General features: G+C 44.7%; 2 protein-coding genes across 5 annotated transcripts in view; one reads left to right on the forward strand and one right to left on the reverse strand.

The window, feature by feature from the left end:
- Nucleotides 1-18,120, reverse strand: part of LOC137376025 (15-hydroxyprostaglandin dehydrogenase [NAD(+)]-like) — a 45,603-nt gene that overhangs the window by 23,386 nt on the left and 4,097 nt on the right. For 3 of the 4 annotated variants that reach the window (XM_068043974.1, XM_068043972.1, XM_068043975.1), the window contains exon 2: nucleotides 8,225-8,358. In XM_068043974.1, the coding sequence (XP_067900075.1) occupies nucleotides 8,225-8,317 (93 nt within the window). In that variant the 5' untranslated portion in view covers nucleotides 8,318-8,358. Of the gene's footprint in view, nucleotides 1-8,224; nucleotides 8,375-18,120 lie in introns of those variants that run through there. The other variant, XM_068043973.1, reaches the window with a different exon arrangement.
- larp1 (La ribonucleoprotein 1, translational regulator) overlaps nucleotides 1-18,120 on the forward strand; it is a 176,127-nt gene that overhangs the window by 1,219 nt on the left and 156,788 nt on the right. The window lies entirely within an intron of this gene.

Raw genomic sequence — 18,120 nt, forward strand, 5'->3', positions numbered from 1 at the left:
TGACCACAGCACCGCGGTACAGGGAGCCATTCAAGTGGGGGGAGAAAAGAGAAATGTAGTCGTAATTGGGGATAGTATAGTTAGGGGCATAGACACTGTTCTCTATGGCCAGGATCGAGAGTCCCGAAGGCTCTGTTGCCTACCTGGTGCCAGGGTTCGGGATATCTCATCTGGGCTGCAGAGGAACTTGGAGTGGGAGGGGAAAGATCCAGTTGTCATGGTCCACGTAGGTACCAACGATATAGGTAGAACGAGGTTAGAGGTTCTGCTGAGGGAATATGAGCAGCTAGGGGCTAAATTAAAAAGCAGAACCAAAAAGGTAATAATCTCCGGATTACTACCTGAGCCACGAGCAAATTGGCAAAGGGTCAATAAGATTAAAGAGGTAAATGCGTGGCTCAAAGATTGGTGTGGGAGAGTGGCGCAGTGGTTAGCACCGCAGCCTTACAGCTCCAGGGACCCGGGTTCAATTCTGGGTACTGCCTGTGCGGAGTTCGCAAGTTCTCCCTGTGACCGCGTGGGTTTTCGCCGGGTGCTCCGGTTTCCTCCCACAGCCAAAGACTTGCAGGTGATAGGTAAATTGGCCATTGTAAATTGCTCCTAGTGTAGGTAGGTGGTAGGGAATATGGGATTACTGTAGTATAAATGGGTGGTTCTTTGTCGGCACAGACTCGGTGGGCCGAAGGGCCTGTTTCAGTGCTGTATCTCTAAATAAAATAAATAAATGGGTTTGAATTCGTGAGACATTAATTCCCCAGTACACTGGGGAAGGAGGGAGCTGTTCCTATGGGACAGGCTCCACCTGAATCATGCTGAGACCAGAGTCCTGGCGAATCGTATAACTAAATAGTGGGGGGAGGGTTCAGTTGCATGGAAAAACAGGAAGTTAAAGGAGAAGGTAGGAATGCAGGTTAGTGGTGAGGCTGATTGTTACCAAACTGCAAGAAATATACTGGTTAAACCAGAAGAGAGAAATAATAAACAGGCGAATAAAGCATCGTGCTGAGGGACAGGTTAGGGGGTATAGCCCGAATAAGAGTTCTATGTACAAATGCACGGAGTGTAAGAAATAAACTAGATGAATTGCAGACGCAAATTCAAATGGGAAATTATGATGTGGTGGACATTGCGGAGATGTGGCTGCAGGATGGTCGGGACTGAGAACTGAAATACCTGGTTATAAAGTTTACAGGAGGGACAGGGAAAATGGCAGAGGGAGTGGAGTAGCCTTACTGATTAGAAATATCACCTCACTGGTGAGGGAGGATATAATGAGGGGAAAGCATCCAATGGAGACCTTATGGGTGGAATTGAGGAACAGAAAAGGATCTAAGACTGTAATGGGTGTTGTGTATAGACCCCCTGGTAGCAGTTCTGAGGTGTTAGATTGTATAAATGCACAAATTAGGCAAGTGTGTAACAAAAGCAGAGTAGTATTAATGGGGGATTTTAACTTACACATAGATTGGGAGAGGCGGACTAGCACCTGTCAGAAAGGTAGTGAATTTCTGGAATGTGTCCGGGATAGCTTCCTACAGCAATATGTCCTAGATGTAACAAGGGGACCGGCAATATTAGATTTAGTTATGAGTAATGAGCCAAATTTAATTAGTAGCCTAACTATGCGTGAACATTTAGCAAATAGTGATCATAACATGATTGAATTCAACGTAGCGTTTGAAAGTGAAAAGCACGAATCAGCTACCAGAATTTTAGACTTGGGTAAGGCTGACTTTACCAGGATGAGACAGAGACTGTCCACAGTAAACTGGAAAGATCTGTTAATGGGTCAAACGACTGAAGAACAGTGGAGAATATTTAAAGAAACATTTAACGAAATACAGAGCGAGTATATACCCCTGAGAGGAAAAAGCTCCACTTCACAGAAAAAACAGCCATGGACAACTAAAGAGATTAGGGATAGCATAAAACAAAAAGAAATGGCTTACAAAAATGCAAAACGCAGCACAGATCCGGCCGAATGGGATCGATACAAAGACCAGCAAAGGGTCACAAAGCAGCTTATAAGAGCTACTAAAACAGATTATGAAAGGAAACTTGCAAGGGACATCAAAATCAATGAGAAGAAATTTTATAGTTACATAAAGGGAAAACGGGTGGTCAAGTGCAATGTAGGCCCACTAAAAGCTGAAACTGGAGATATTGTCATTGATAATGGGGAAATGGCAGACATGTTGAACAGTTACTTTGCCTCAGTATTTACAGTTGAAAAGGAGGATAACTTGCTGGAAGTCCCGAAAAAATTAATAGCCGATAGGGGACAGGGACTTAATACAATTAACGTAAGTAAATCATCAGTAACAAGGAAATTAATGGAACTAAAGAGTGAGAAATCCCCAGGACCTGACGGTTTCCATCCAAGGGTGTTAAAGGAAGTAGGGGAGTACATTGTAGATGCCCTAACTATAGTCTTTCAGAGTTCCCTAGATTCAGGAGTGGTCCCTCTGGATTGGAAAGTTGCACATGTCACTCCACTTTTTAAGAAGGGTGAAAGGGAGATTCAAGGAAATTACAGACCAGTTAGCCTGACATCTGTGGAGGGCAAGTTGCTGGAGTCTATAATCAAGGATAGGGTGACTGAACACCTAGAAAAATTTCAGTTAATCAGGGACAGCCAACATGGATTCATGACGGGAAGGTCATGCCTGACAAATCTCATTGAATTTTTTGAAGAGGTGACTAAGGTAGTGGACAGGGGAATGTCTATGGATGTTATTTATATGGACTTCCAGAAGGCATTTGATAAAGTCCCACATAAGAGACTGTTAACTAAGGTAGAAGCCCATGGAGTTGAGGGCAAATTATTGACATGGTTAGAAAGTTGGTTGAGTGGTAGGTGATAGAGAGTGGGAATAATGGGTAAGTACTCCGATTGGCAGGATGTAACTAGTGGTGTCCCACAGGGATTGGTGTTGGGGCCTCAATTATTCACATTATTCATTAACAACTTGTATGATGGCATAGTAAGTCATATATCCAAATTTGCTGATGATACAAAGTTAGGTGGCATTGAAGACAGTCTAGATGATAGCATAAAATTGCAAAGAGATATTGACAGACTAGGTGAGTGGGCAAAACTGTGGCAGATGGATTTCAATGCGGGCAAGTGTGAGGTTATCCATTTTGGACCAAAAAAGGATAGAGCAGGGTACTTTCTAAATGGGAAGAGGTTAAGTACAGTGGATGTCCAAAGAGACTTGGGGGTTCAGGTGCATAGATCTTTAAAATGCCACGAGCAAGTAAAGAAAATAATCAAAAAGACCAATGGAATGCTGGCCTTTATATCTAGAGGATTGGAGTATAATGACACAGAGGTTATGCTGCAGCTGTACAAAACCCTGGTTAGACCCCACTTGGAGTACTGTGAGCAGTTCTGGGCACCACACCTTAGGAAGGATATATTGGCCTTGGAGGGAGTGCAACGTAGGTTTACAAGAATGATACCTGGACTACAGGGTTTAAGTTACGAGGAGAGATTACATAAATTAGGCCTTCTTTCACTAGAATTTAGAAGGTTAAGGGGTGATCTGATTGAAGTCTTCAAGATATTAACAGGAAAAGACAGGCTAGATAAAGATAAACTATTCCACTGGTTGGAGATTCTAAAACTAGGGGGCATAGTCTAAAAATTAGGACCAGACCGTTCAGGAGAGATGTAATGAAGCACTTCTTCACGCAAAGGGTGATAGAGGTTTGGAACACTCTCCCAGAGACAGCAGTTGAAGCTAGAACAGTTGTTAATTTTAAACCTGAGATAGATAGATTTTTGTTAAGCAAAGATATTAAGGGATATGGACCAAAGGCAGGTATATGGAGCTAGGCCGCGGATCGGCCATAATCTCATTGAATGGCGGGACAGGCTCAAGGGGCTGAATGGCCTACTCCTGTTCCTATCTTCCTATGTTCCTATGTTCTTGAGTGTTGTTGGAACTGCAACCATCCAGGCAAATGGAGAGTATTCCATCACACTCCTGACTTGTGACTTGTAGATGGCGGATAGGCATTTGCGAGACTGGAGATGAGTCACTCGCCGCAGAATTCCCAGCCTCTGACTTGCTCTTATAGCCACAGCATTTATGTGGCTGGGCCAGTTCAATTTCTAGTCAATGGTGACCCCGCAGGATGTTGATAGTGGGAGATTCAGCAATGGTAATGCCATTGAACGTCAAGGGGAGATGGTTAGATTCTCTCTTGTTTGAGATGGTCATTGCCTGGCACTTGTGTGGCGTGAATGTTTCTTGCCATTTATCAGTCCAAGCCTGGATGTTGTCCAGGTCTTGCTGCATATGGACATTGGCAGCATCAGTATCTGAGGAATCGTGAATGATGCTGAACATTGTGCAGTCATCAACGAACTTCCCCACTTCTATCTTATGATGGAGGGAAGGTCATTGATGAAGTCGCTGAAGATGGTTGTGCCTAGGACACTACCCTAAGGAACTCCTGCAGTAACATCCTGGGACTGAGATGATTGACCTCCAACAACCACAGCCATCTTCCTAGGTAAGACTCCAACCAACAGAGAATTTTCCCCTTGATTCCCATTGACTCCAGTTTTGCTCGGGCTCCTTGATGCCATACTCACTCAAATGCTGCCTTAATGTCAAGGGCAGTCATTCTCACCTCACCTCTGGAGTTTATCTCTTTTGTCCATGTTTGGACCAAGGCTGTAATGAAGTCAGGAGCTGAGCGGCCCTGGCAGAATCCAAACTGAGCATCAGTGAGCAAGTTAATGCTGAGCAAGTGCCGCTTAATAGCACTGTCGATGACCCCTTCCGTCACTTTGCTGATGATTGGGAGTAGACTGATAGGGTGGCAATTGGCCAGGTTGGATTTGTCCTGCTTTTTGTCCGCAGGACGTATTTGGGCAATTTTCCACATTGCCAGGTAGAAGCCAGTGTTGTAGCTGTACTGGAACAGCTTGGCGAGGGGCGAGGCTAGTTCTGCAGCACAAGTCTTCAGTACTATTGTCGGAATGTTGTCAGAGCCCATAGCCTTTGCAGTATCCAGTGCCTTCAGCCATTTCTTGATATCACATCGAGTGAATTGGATTGGCTGAAGACAGGCAGCTGTGATACTGGGGGTCACAGGAGGAGGCCGAGACGGATCATCCACTCAGCACTTCTGGCTGAAGATGGATGCAAATGCTTCAGCCTTGTCTTTTGCACTGATGTGCTGGGCTCCCCCATCATTGAGGATGGGCATATTAGTGCAGCACCCTCCTCTTGTCAGTTGTTTAATTGCCCACCACCATTCAAGACTGGATGTGGCAGGACTGCAGAGCTTAGATCTGATCCGTTGGTTGTGGGATCACTTAGCCCTGTCTATTGCATGCTGCTTCCACTGTTTGGTATGCAAGTAGTCTTGTGTTGTAGCTTCACCAGGCTGACACCTAATTTTTAGGTATGCCTGGTGCTGCTCCTGGCATGCCCTCCTACACTCTTCTCTAGGGAAACTATTAGAGAGGATTCTTTGGGACAGGATTTACTCCCATTTGGAAACAAACGAACTTATTAGCAAGAGACAGCATGGTTTTGTGAAGGGGAGGTTGTGTCTTACTAATTTGATTGAGTTTTTTGAGGAAGTGACGAAGATGATTGATGAGGTAAGGGCGGTGGATGTTGTCTATATGGACTTTGACAAGGTCCCGCATGGCAGACTGGTGCAAAAGGTGAAGTCACACGGGATCAGAGGTGAGCTGGCAAGATGGATACAGAACTGGCTCGGTCACAAAAGACAGAGGGTAACAGTGGATGGGTGTTTTTCTGAATGGAGGGATGTGACTAGTGGTGTTCCGCAGGGATCAGTGTTGGGACTTTTGCTGTTTGTAGTATATATAAATGATTTGGAGGAAAATGTAGCTGGTCTGATTAGTAAGTTTGCGGACGACACAAAGGTTGGTGGAGTTGCGGATAATGATGAGGATTGTCAGAGGACACAGCAGGATATAGATCGGTTGGAGACTTGGGCGGAGAAATGGCAGATGGAGTTTAATCCGGACAAATGTGAGGTAATGCATTTTGGAAGGTCTAATGCAGGTGGGAGGTATACAGTAAATGGCAGAACCCTTAGGAGTATTGACAGGCAGAGAGATCTGGGCATGCAGGTCCACAGGTCACTGAAAGTGGCAACGCAGGTGGATAAGGTAGTCAAGAAGGCATTCGGCATGCTTGCCTTAATCGGTCGGGGCATAGAGTATAAAAATTGGCAAGTCATGTTGCAGCTGTACAGAACCTTAGGCCACACTTAGAATATTGCGTGCAATTCTGGTCGCCACACTACCAGAAGGACGTGGAGGCTTTGGAGAGGGTACAGAGGAGGTTTACCAAGATGTTGCCTGGTCTGGAGGGCATTAGCTATGAGGAGAGGTTGGAAAAACTCAGATTGTTTTCACTGGAACGACGGAGGTGGAGGGGCGACATGATAGAGGTTTACAAAGTTATGAGCGGCATGGACAGAGTGGATAGTCAGAAGCTTTTTCCCAGGGTGGAAGAGTCAGTTACCAGGGGACATAGGTTTAAGGTGCGAGGGGCAAAGTTTAGAGGGGATGTGCGAGGCAAGTTTTTTTACACAGAGGGTGGTGAGTGCCTGGAACTTGCTGCCAGGGGAGGTGGTGGAAGCAGATACGATAGCGACATTTAAGAGACATCTTGACAAATATATGAATAGGAAGGGAATAGTGGGATATGGGCCCCGGAAGTGCAGAAGGTTTTAGTTTCGGCAGACATCAAGATTGGCGCAGGCTTGGAGGGCCGAATGGCCTGTTCCTGTGCTGTACTGTTCTTTGTTCTTTGTTCATTGAAGTTAATGGTGAAACAAGGTGTTACGGGACAGGTTAATGCTTAGTCAGTATGTTACAGCACCATTGTGTCTCCTTGTGCTAGGGTATGGTCCCTGTGTTGGGATACAGGCCCTTGTGTTGAGGTACGAGTCGCATGCTGAGATGCATGCCTTGTGGTGGGATATGGGCTGCTGGGTTGGGATATAGTCCCTTGTATTGGGTTACTGACCTTTGTGTTGGCCTATGGGCCCTTGTGTTAGGCTACGGGCCCTTGTGTTGGGGTACAAGCCTTTGTATTGTGGTGCAACCCTTTTAAAAGAGGCTGAACCAATATCTGTTGAGGAGCAGTATTGAGATATTTAACAACTCATTGATTCTATTTTATTGGAGGTCACTAATTTCCTTTAGGGAAGGAAATCTGCCATCCTTACCTGATCTGGCTTATATGTGATTCCAGTCTCACAGCAATGTCGCTGACACTTAATTAACCTCTGAAATGGCCTAGCAAACTATTCTGTTGTACCAAACTGCTAGGACAAAGTATGAGAAGAAAAGAAACAGACAGACCACCCGGCAGTGACCTAACCCAAGCACACCATGCCCAGTCAACCCTGCAAAGTGTTCCTCACTAACATCTAGGGACTTTTGTCAAAACTGGAAGAGCTGTCCCACAGCAAGTCAAGCAACAGCCTTACATAGCAATCTTCTTCAACAGCACCGTCAAGACCCATGACCTCTAACACCTAGAAGGACAAGGCACATGGGAACACCACCACCTGCAAGTTCCCCTCCAAGTCATACACCATCCTGACTTGGAAATATTTCGCCGTTCCTTCACTCTCGCTGGGTGAAAATCCTGGAGCTCCCTTCCTAACAGCACTGTGGGTGTACCTACCCCACATGGACTGCAGCGGTTCAAGAAGGCGGCTCACCACCACCTTCTCAAGGGCAATTAGGGATGGGCAATTAATACTGGCCTTGCCAGTGACGCCCACATCCATGAATGAATTTTAAAAAGTTCTGTTCCCTAAAATAAGGGTGGGAAGGAATCCAATCGAATTGTCAAACATGACTCTGATTGTGGGGTGGTTGCTGTCTGAGTGTTTTTTTCTTGATGCCCTCGCTGTCCAGCTCACACAGGAGGGGGCATGGGCAGCATCGATGCATCATGCCCAGAAAAGACAGCACCTTCAGAAGAAGGAAGGAGGAAACTGGGCAAAGGAGTTACCATCACCTGAATGTTTGATATTCCCAAGTTAAATGTGATAATTTAAAGTGTGCATCAGGTGTGGTTACCCATTGCTAACTGCAGAGAGAAGTCTCACCCACACAGTAGAGTCATACACAGACTGTCACTTCAGTAACACTTCTCACTTATTCCACTGGATTTTTAATAAAGACCAAATAAATCCTCAACGTTACCTTAGCACCATTTTTCAGCAGTATTTCAGCAAAAGCTTTGCCAAGACCTTGAGCTGCTCCAGTTATTAAGGCAACTTTTCCAGCCAGCAACATTGTGAAGTTGAGGTATTCCGTTCTATGGAAGACTTCTTGTCCTGTTATCAAAACTAATCTAGTCAAAGTCCAAAAGACAGTAAATAGTCACAACTGGCTTTAGTTAGTTTTATGTCAGTACAGATCCTAATCAAGAAACAGCCAGAGTTGCAGGATGCAGGATTCAGGACAATCACTAATTGCTTAGGGTGCATTTACACAGCTTGGCTCAGTGAAACAGCATCACCTATGAATCTATTAAAATCCCACTCCAGAGCCTAAACATATTCTGTGCAGTACTGGGGAAGTGCTGTGCTGTCTTAGGAGCAGTACTGAGAGAGCACTGCACTGTCACAGGAGCACTACTGAGGGGGTGTTGCATTGTGAAAGAGGCAGTATTAAGGTACCGTTGAACTGTTGGAAGGGCAGTACTGAGGGAATGTTGCATTATCACAGGTGTCGTGCTTTGGAAGAGACTTGGCTGTCTGGGAGGAGTTGCTTTCAAAGCAGCCTGCTTGATCGGCAGTCCATCCACCACCTTAAAAGTTCACTTCCTCCACCAAGACACAGTTTCTGCAGTGTGTACCAACTACAAGATGCACTGCAACAATTCGCCAAAGCTTCTTCGACAGCACCTCCCAAACCCATGGTCTTCACATAAAAGGACAAACACATGGGAATGCCACAACCTCCAAGTTCTTCTCCAAACAGTGCTAAATGTACTAAATGTGTACTTTGCATCTGTTTTCACCAAGGAAGAAAATGCTGCTGGTCATAATGAAAGAGGAGCTAGTTGAGACACTGGATGGGCTAAAAATTGATAAAGAGGTATTATAAAGGCTGGCTGTACTTAAAGTTGATACATCACAATCACTGAATGGGATGCATCCGATAACTGAGGGAAGGGAGGAAATTGCAACGGTGCTGATCATAATCTTCCAATCCTCCTTAGATACAGGGGTGGTGCCAGAGAACTGGAGAATTGCAAAAGTTATACCCTTGTTCAAAAAATGATGTAAGCATAAGCCCAGCAACTACAGATAGTCAGTTTAACCACAGTGCTGGGAAAGCTTTTAGAAATGATAATCTGGGACAAAATTAAGTCACTTGGACAAGTATAAGTTGAGTGTGGAATGCCAGCATAGATTTGTTAAAGGAAAATTATGTGCAACTAACTTGACTGAGTTTTCTTGATAAGGTAAAAGGGAGGGTTGATGTGGTATACATGGACTTCCAAAAGTATTTTGATAAAGTACCACATAATAGGCTTGCCAGCAAAGCTGAAGCCCGTGAAATAAAAGGGACAGTGGCAGCATGGATACAAAGTTGGTTGAGTGGCATGAAACAGAGAGTACTGGTGAACGGTTGTTTTTTCGGACTGGATGAAGGTATACAGTGGGGTTCCCCAGGGTCAGTAAAAGGAGCAATGCTTTTCTTTATATAGATTAATGACCTAGACTTTGGTGTACAGGGCACAATTTCAAAATTTTGCACAAGACACAAAACTTGGACGTTTTGTCAACTGTGGGTAGGACAGTGATCGATTTCAAGAGGACATAGACAGGCTGATGGAATGGGCAGACACGTGGCAGATGAAATTTAATTCGGAGAAGTGTGAAGTGATACATGTTGGTAGGAAGAACAAGGAGAGGCATTATAAAATAAAGGGTACAATTTTAAAGGGAGTGCAGGAACAGAAAGACCTGGGAATATATGTGCACAAAGCATTGAAGGTGGCAGGGCAGGTTGAGAAAATTGTTATGACCAGGTAAGAAAGGTGTCTAGGGGTCTTTTACAGTCTTCACCTGGTCTTATTGTAACAGGGTTTAATTTTAAACACACTGTGTCTTGAGCTCCACTTTGTGAATCCTTGTTCACAGCTTTCCAATTATAAAGCAAAGAAATGAGCACAAACAGGCCTTCTTGGGTTTAAAGAAGAAAATTGAAATTTATTAAACTTTTAACTTAAACTCTAATATGGTTAACGCCTACGGATGTACGAGGCGTCCATGCTAGCATGCACACGCGATACACACATGCAAATAGGGATAGAAAAGAGCAGAAGAAAAATAAAATGGAGAGGTTTGAGGCAATATCAAAAGGGGGTTTCTTGTTACTGTTTCTGTGTTTCCAGCTCGCTGTAGAGTCTTTGATTGTAGACAGCTCTTACTTTTCGTTGGGGCCCAGTATTTTTCTTACACCTTGTTCACTGTAGGAGACTTTTCTCTCTTGGGGTTCATATGTTTTCAATGGTTTCCGAAACTGTTGAAAGTGAGATGAGAGCAGACAGGAGAGGTGTTCTCAGTCCAGGAGCTAACAGCTTTCTCATTTCAAATTCCTTGTTGGAAGCTCAAATTCAAAAAACTCCAACAGTCAGTCAGTCATGTGACCAAACTGGCCCGACCACTTCTGTTTGTGTATTTGGCCATCTTAATAATTAACCTGGAATTGCTTCAACATCTGGTAATCAAAAGTCCATTGTGGATTAAATTGGAGCAAGGAGTAGCTCTTTTGTCCTTTGAAGTACTTGTCTGTTGATATGCTAATATTTCTCTCCAGCCAAAGTCTCCAATTGTTTTTTAAAGCAAGTTCTTTTTTCACCAACAGCTGTTTAAAATCAATGTTCATGTGGCAAAATTAATTTTCCTCATTCTTGGCAGGTGTGGGCTTGCCTGACAAAATGGTTAAAAAGCATATGGGATCCTGGTCTTTATAAACAGAAACATGGAGTACAAAAATAGAGAAGTTATAATGAATCTTTCTAAAACAGTGGTTCAGCCTTAACTGGAGAATTGTGTCCAATTCTTGGTTTTTATTAGTTCAGGGGATGTGGGCATCGCTGGTTAGGCCAGCATTTATTGCCCATCCCTTTTTGCCCTTGAGAAGGTGGTGGTGAGCTGCCTTCTTGAACCGCTTCAGTCCTTGTGGTGTAGGTAGAACAAAGAACAAAGAAAATTTACAGTACAGGAACAGGCCCTTCGGCCCTCCAAGCCTGCGCCGATCCAGATCCTCTATCTAAACATGTCGCCTATTTTCTAAGGGTCTGTATCTCTTTGCTTCCTGCCCATTCATGTATCTGTCTAGATACATCTTAAAAGACGCTATCGTGCCCGCGTCTACCACCTCCGCTGGCAACGCGTTCCAGGCACCCACTACCCTCTGCGTAAAGAACTTTCCCCGCATATCCCCCCTAAACTTTTCCCCTCTCACTTTGAACTCGTGACCCCTAGTAATTGAATCCCCCACTCTGGGAAAAAGCTTCTTGCTATCCACCCTGTCTATACCTCTCATGATTTTGTACACCTCAATCAGGTCCCCCCTCAACCTCCGTCTTTCTAATGAAAATAATCCTAATCTGCTCAACCTCTCTTCATAGCTAGTGCCCTCCATACCAGGCAACATCCTGGTGAACCTCCGCTGCACCCTCTCCAAAGCATCTACATCCTTTTGGTAATGTGGCGACCAGAACTGCACGCAGTATTCCAAATGTGGCCGAACCAATGTCTTATACAACTGTAACATGACCTGCCAACCCTTGTACTCAATACCCCGTCCGATGAAGGAAAGCATGCCGTATGCCTTCTTGACCACTCTATTGACCTGCGTTGCCACCTTCAGGGAACAATGGACCTGAACACCCAAGTCTCTCTCTACATCAATTTTCCCCAGGACTTTTCCATTTACTGTATAATTCACTCTTGAATTGGATCTTCCAAAATGCATCACCTCGCATTTGCCCTGATTGAACTCCATCTGCCATTTTTCTGCCCAACTCTCCAACCTATTTATATTCTGCTGTATTCTCTGACAGTCCCCTTCACTATCTGCTACTCCACCAATCTTAGTGTTGTCTGCAAACTTGCTAATCAGGTACACCCACAGTGCTGTTAGGAAGGGAATTCAAGGATTCTGATCCAGCGATAGTGAAGGAACGACGATACAGTTTCAAGTCAGGATGGTATGTGGCTTGGAGGGGAACTTGCAGGTGGTGGTGTTCCTATGCATCTGTTGCCCTTATCCTTCTATATGGTAGAGGTCATGGGTTTGGAAGGTGCTGTTGAAGGAGCTTTGGTGAGTTGCTGCAGTGCATCTTTTATATGGTACACATTGTTGCCACTGTATGTCAGTGGTGCAGGGAGTGAATGTTGAAGGTGGTGGATGGGGTGCCAATCAAGTGGGCTGCTTTGTCCTGGATGATGCCGAGCTTCTTGAGTGTTGTTGGAACTACACCCATCCTGGCAAGTGGAGAGTATTCCATTGCAATCCTGACTTGTGCCTTGTAGATGGTGGATAGGCTTTGGGGAGTCAGGAGGTGGGTCACTTGCTGTAGAATTCCCAGCCTCTGACCTGCTCTTGTAGCCACAGCATTTATGTGGCTGGGCCAGTTCAGTTTCTGGTCAATGGTGACCCACCCCCAGGATGTTGATAGCGGGGGATTCAGCAATGGTAATGCCATTAAATGTCTAGGGGAGATGGTTAGATTCTATCTTGTTTGAGATGGTCATTGCGTGGCACTTGTGTGGCGTGAATGTTTCTTGCCACTTATCAGCCCAAGCCTGGATGTTATCCAGGTCTTACTGCATATGGACATGGGTTGTTTCAGTATCTGAGGAGTTGCGAATGGTGCAGAACATTGTGCAATCACCAGTGAACATCCCTACTTCTGACTTTATGATGGAGGGAAGGTCATTGATGAAGCAGCTGAAGATGGTTGTGCCTAGGATACTACCCTGAGGAGCTCCTTCAGTTATGTCCTGGGACTGAGACGATTGACCTCCAACAACAACAACCATTTTCCTTTGTACTAGGTATGACTCCAACCAGCAGAGCTTTCCCCCTGATTCCCATTGACTCCAGTTTTACTAGGGCTCCTTGATGCCACACTTGGTCAAATGCTACCTTGGTGTCAAGGTAACACTCTCATAACACTTTAGTAAGGATGTGAAGGCTTTAGAGAGGGCGCAGAAAACATTTGTGAGAATGGTTCTAGGGACTTAACTTACGTGGATCGATTGGCAAAGCTGGGGTTGTTCTCCTCAGAGAAAGTAAGGTTGAGGGAGATTTGACAGGTGTTTCAAATCATGAGCGGTCGAGAAAGAATAGATAGAAAGAAACTGTTCCCTTTGGTGGAAGGGTTGAGAATTTAAAGTGAATTGCAAAAGAACCTACAACAACATGAGGAAAAACTTCTTTTACATAGTGAATGGTTAGGACGTGGAATGCACTGCCGAAGAGTGTGATGGAAGTCAATTCAATCGTGGCTTTCAAAAGGGAATTGGATAAGGACCTGAAAAGAAAAACATTTCAGGGCTACAGGGAAAGGGTAGTGGGGGTGGTGGGGGGCGGTGGTGGTGGTGGGGGGGGGGGGGGGGGTGTGGGGGTGGTGGTGGTGGGGGAGGGGGCAGTGGTGGTGTGGGGGGCAAGCGGGATAGTGGGACTAGCTGAATTTAAGGGCCAAATTGTCGTCTTCTGTGTTGTAACCATTCTATGATTCTATTCGTATTGACTTGGACAAGAGCCTCCTTCCACCGCTCTTCATCTCATCCTATCAACACGTCATTCTATTACTTTCTCTCTCATGTGTTTATCTAGCTTCCTCTTAAATATAGCTATGCTATTTGCCTCAACTACTCCCGGTGGTAGTGAGACCCATGTTCTCACCAATGTCTAGGTAAAGAAATTTCTCCTGAATTCCTTATTAGATTTATTTGTGACTATCGTATATTTATGGCCCCAAGTTATGGACGCTCCCACAAGTGGAAAAATCTTCTCCATGTCCAACCCATCGAACTCTTTCGTAATCTTAAAGACCTCCGTCAGGTCACCCATCAGCACCCCATTAACCCAGCTGTTCCTCATCCTCTGTAACTCAACTGTTCCCCACTCCTGCTAACTTAGCTCTTCTGCTCCCTCTAACCGAGCTATTCCCAGCTCCCTCAAATGCACCAGTCTATGGATGCAGTCCAGTGTCACTCACTGTTTCCTTTCTCTGGCCCTCTGCTGCCATATTTTTTTTTTAAAGAGATACAGCACTGAAACAGGCCCTTCGGCCCACTGTCTGTGCCGACCAACAACCACCCATTTATACTAATCCTACATTTAATCCCATATTCCCTACCACATCCCCACAATTCTCCTACCACCTACCTACACTAGGGGCAATTTACAATGGCCAATTTACCTATCAACCTACAAGTCTTTGGCTGTGGGAGGAAAGCAGAGTACCCGGCGGAAACCCACGCGGTCACAGTAAGAACTTGCAAACTCCACACAGGCAGTACGCAGAACTGAACCCAGGTCACTGAAGCTGTGAGGCTGCGGTGTTAACCACTGCACCTCCCAATATTGTAACATCAGAAGCTTATTGCTCCTCAGCCGTTTACTCAGTTGTGAAAGAACATTCTGTTAGAAGTGAAGTAAGGTCTGTTGTGAAAGTGCTTCCTTTTTAAAAATATTTTTTGAAGACTCGTGTTTTAGAATTGTGGAAATGGATTCATTTGGAGGACTGAAGAGATTCCATAGATGTTGTACTTTGTTTTTTTTTTATTAAAAAGAAAGGTCATTGGAATGACTTTGGGACTTGGTTTAAAAACACACTTAGTGGAAGTCACTTGTCTTCAGCTAAATCAACAACAGGAGTCTTGGGGACTGGGGGAGTTGTTTACAGACAAGTGACATTCAAGATTTATAGTGGTCAAGAGTTGGTTTCGTTTTGGATTTTTTTGAGTCAGTTGGGGGTCAGCCTGCTAAGAGAGAAGTACCCAGCTCATCCTTTCTCCACCTCTATGAGAAACACTGAGAATCCAGTGTGTGATAGCTGAAAGCCCTGATGCCACATTTCTCCTGGAAAGCCTGCCAGACTAATCCTCAAAGTTGTCTGAAGAGAAATGCTCCAAAAAGATACCAGTGACAGCCATCTAGGTATATTTAAGATGCCAGAAAAGGGGCAACTGACATCACTCCATATCTTATCCTTTCCCTTCTAGAATTAACAAGTATTTGGGCAAAGTATTTTTTCACCTTTTTTTGTAAAGAGATCTCTGCAGAGAAAACCTATTTATTTTTTCTTTAACTGGTTGTGTGTGTTTATGTGTGTTGGGCTAAGTTAGAAGGGAACTTTCATATTTCAATCTGTGTGTTAATGCTTTGCAACTTTACTGGATAAGTCTTGTTTTATAATAAATTGATCATTTTGTTTATTAAAGAAACCTGGTGTGGATTTTATTCTGAAATAAAAAGAGTATATAATTGGCCGTATCGGTAACTGGGTAAACATTTACATATATGTTGTGATCCATGGAGAAGTGGAACTAGAGAAAGACAGTGCACTCCTCCAGCCTCGGTCGTAACAGACCTGATGTTGACATTAATCTACAAAGACTAGAGAGGCAGGGTGATCAGATCCAACCTCTGTGACATATTATGCCTCTCCTTTGTCTCCCTCACATCTTACATTAAAGATCTGTTGGATGTCAAGTTGCCTGTGTGGTCTGTGCACAGCGAACTGCCAACTGCCAGCCTTCCTGATGCTAAATCTATTGTAACGGCCTGGTTCGATCTCAAGCATGGTTGTTGGCGCCACCTATGGTTTAATTGAATTCTCCTGTCCTTTAGTTAACTACCAGCTGCTATTGATCATCATTTCTTACACACGCTATGCTTACTGTTCTTTGGTTGAATTGCCCCCATGCATTTCTGTTCCAATTTCTGCTCGTTATTTAACTTTATCCGGTTACTATTCTAACTTTCACTTTATTCCTCTGAAAACATTGCCTTGCCATTGAGATACTCCGGGTCCCTCCCAGTGAGATGCTCCTGGTCCCTCCCAGTGAGATCCTCCTGGTCCCTCTCAGTCAGATTCTCCTGGTCCCTCTCAGTGAGAGACTCCTGTCAGGAAAAATTTTATATGCCAAATGGGAAATGTTAATTTCATCAGTTGGAAACTTACCTTAGACTTTTATTGGAAAAAAACCCCATAAATAATTTTTTAAAAACTAGCAGCAAAGCTGGCCACTGCCATTTACATCTGAAATGCCATGAGATTGCACTGGAGACAAAAAGTCTAGCAAGAAGCTAGATGGCTTGCTCTAAGTGATTGAATTACCTAGAATGGCTTCATTAACTGGAAGAGCGGACCTGGGAGGAATCGGCATCGGAGAGGGAGAGGATAAATCCAGCCTGAGGCTCGAGGCCCAGACTTACCTGGAAGAGCGGAGCAGAGCGGACATGGGAGGATAAACACAGACACAGTCCGGAGTGTTTGAAAAAAATATCAACGGTGACATCACAGGAAAGCTGCAAGGTGATTGGTCGGTGAGTCACTGCTATTAGAGAATAGCTCTAAATAGTTGGCTTGGTAACCAAGGTAAGAAAGGTTTACAGTTTATTTTCATATATAGTAAGTAGTGTTTTTCAGGGAGTTCTGTAGTAATGAGGACCAGTGAAGAAGGGCCCCAGAGTAATTGATATTATTTGATATTAAGCATCTTTTTAAAGGGTTAAGTCATGGCAGGAGAGCTCAAAGCCATGGTGTGCTCCTCATGCTCTATGTGGGAAGCCGGGAACAATTCCAGTGCCTGGGACCAGCATGTGTGCAGGAAGTGTCTCCAGCTGCAACTCCTGGAATCCCGGGTTTCAGAGCTGGAGCGGCTGCTGGGGACACTGAGGAGCATCCGCAAGGCGGAGAGTGTCGTGGATAGCACACATAGAGAGGTGGTCACACCGCAGGCTCAAAATCCACAGGCAGGAAGGGAATGGATGACCAACAGGCAAATCAAGAGGACTAGGTAGGCAGTGCAGGAATCTCCTGTGGCTATTCCCCTGCAAAACAGATATATTGCTTTGGATACTGCTGGGAGGAATGGCCTCTCGGGGAAAGCAGCAACAGCCCAATTTGTTGCACTATGGTTGGCTCTGCTGTGCAGAGGAGGAGTAAAAAGTGTGAGAATGCAATAGTTATAGGGAATTCAATTGTAAGGAGAATAGATAGGCGTTTCTGTGGCCACAAACGAGACCACAGAATGGTATGTTGCCACCCTGGTGCTAGGGTCAAGGATGTCTCAGAGCGGTTACAGGACATTCTGAAGGGGGAGGGTGAACAGCCAGTGGTCATGGTACACATTGGTACAAATGACGTAGGTAAAAAAAAAAGGATGAGGTCCTAAAAGCAGAATATAGGGAGTTAGGAAGTAAGTTGAAAAGTAGGACCTCAAAGGTAGTGATCTCAGGATTATTACCAGTGCCATGTGCTAGTCAAAGTAGAAATAGCAGGATATATCGGATGAATATGTGGCTGAAGAGATGGTGTGAGGGGGAGGGTTTTAGATTCCTGGGATATTGGGACCAGTTCTGGGGGAGGTGGGACCAGGGCAAACTGGACGGGTTACACCTGGGCAGGACCGGGACTGATGTCCTAGGAGGAGTATTTGCTAGAGTGGTTGGGGAGGGTTTAAACTAAATGGCAGGGGGATGGGAACCTTTGCAAGGAGTCAGAGGAGGGGGAATCAAAGACAAGAACAAAAGACAGTAAAGGGAATAAGAAAAATGATAGGGAGAGAAATAAAGGGCCAGAATCAAACAGGGCCACAGTGAAACATAGTGGGAAGGGGACAAGTAATGTTAAAAAGACAAGCCTTAAGACTTTGTGCCTTAACGCGCGGAGCATTCGCAACAAAGTGGATGAATTAATCATGCAAATAGATGTAAACGGGTATGATATAGTCGGGATTATGGAGACATGGCTGCAGGGTGACCAGGGATGGGAAATGAACATCCAGGGATATTCAGTATTTAGGAAGGACAGACAAAAAGCGAAAGGCAGTGGA

This window comes from Heterodontus francisci, chromosome 12, assembly GCF_036365525.1.
Source record: "Heterodontus francisci isolate sHetFra1 chromosome 12, sHetFra1.hap1, whole genome shotgun sequence".
In the NCBI taxonomy this organism is placed as follows: Eukaryota; Metazoa; Chordata; class Chondrichthyes; order Heterodontiformes; family Heterodontidae; genus Heterodontus; species Heterodontus francisci.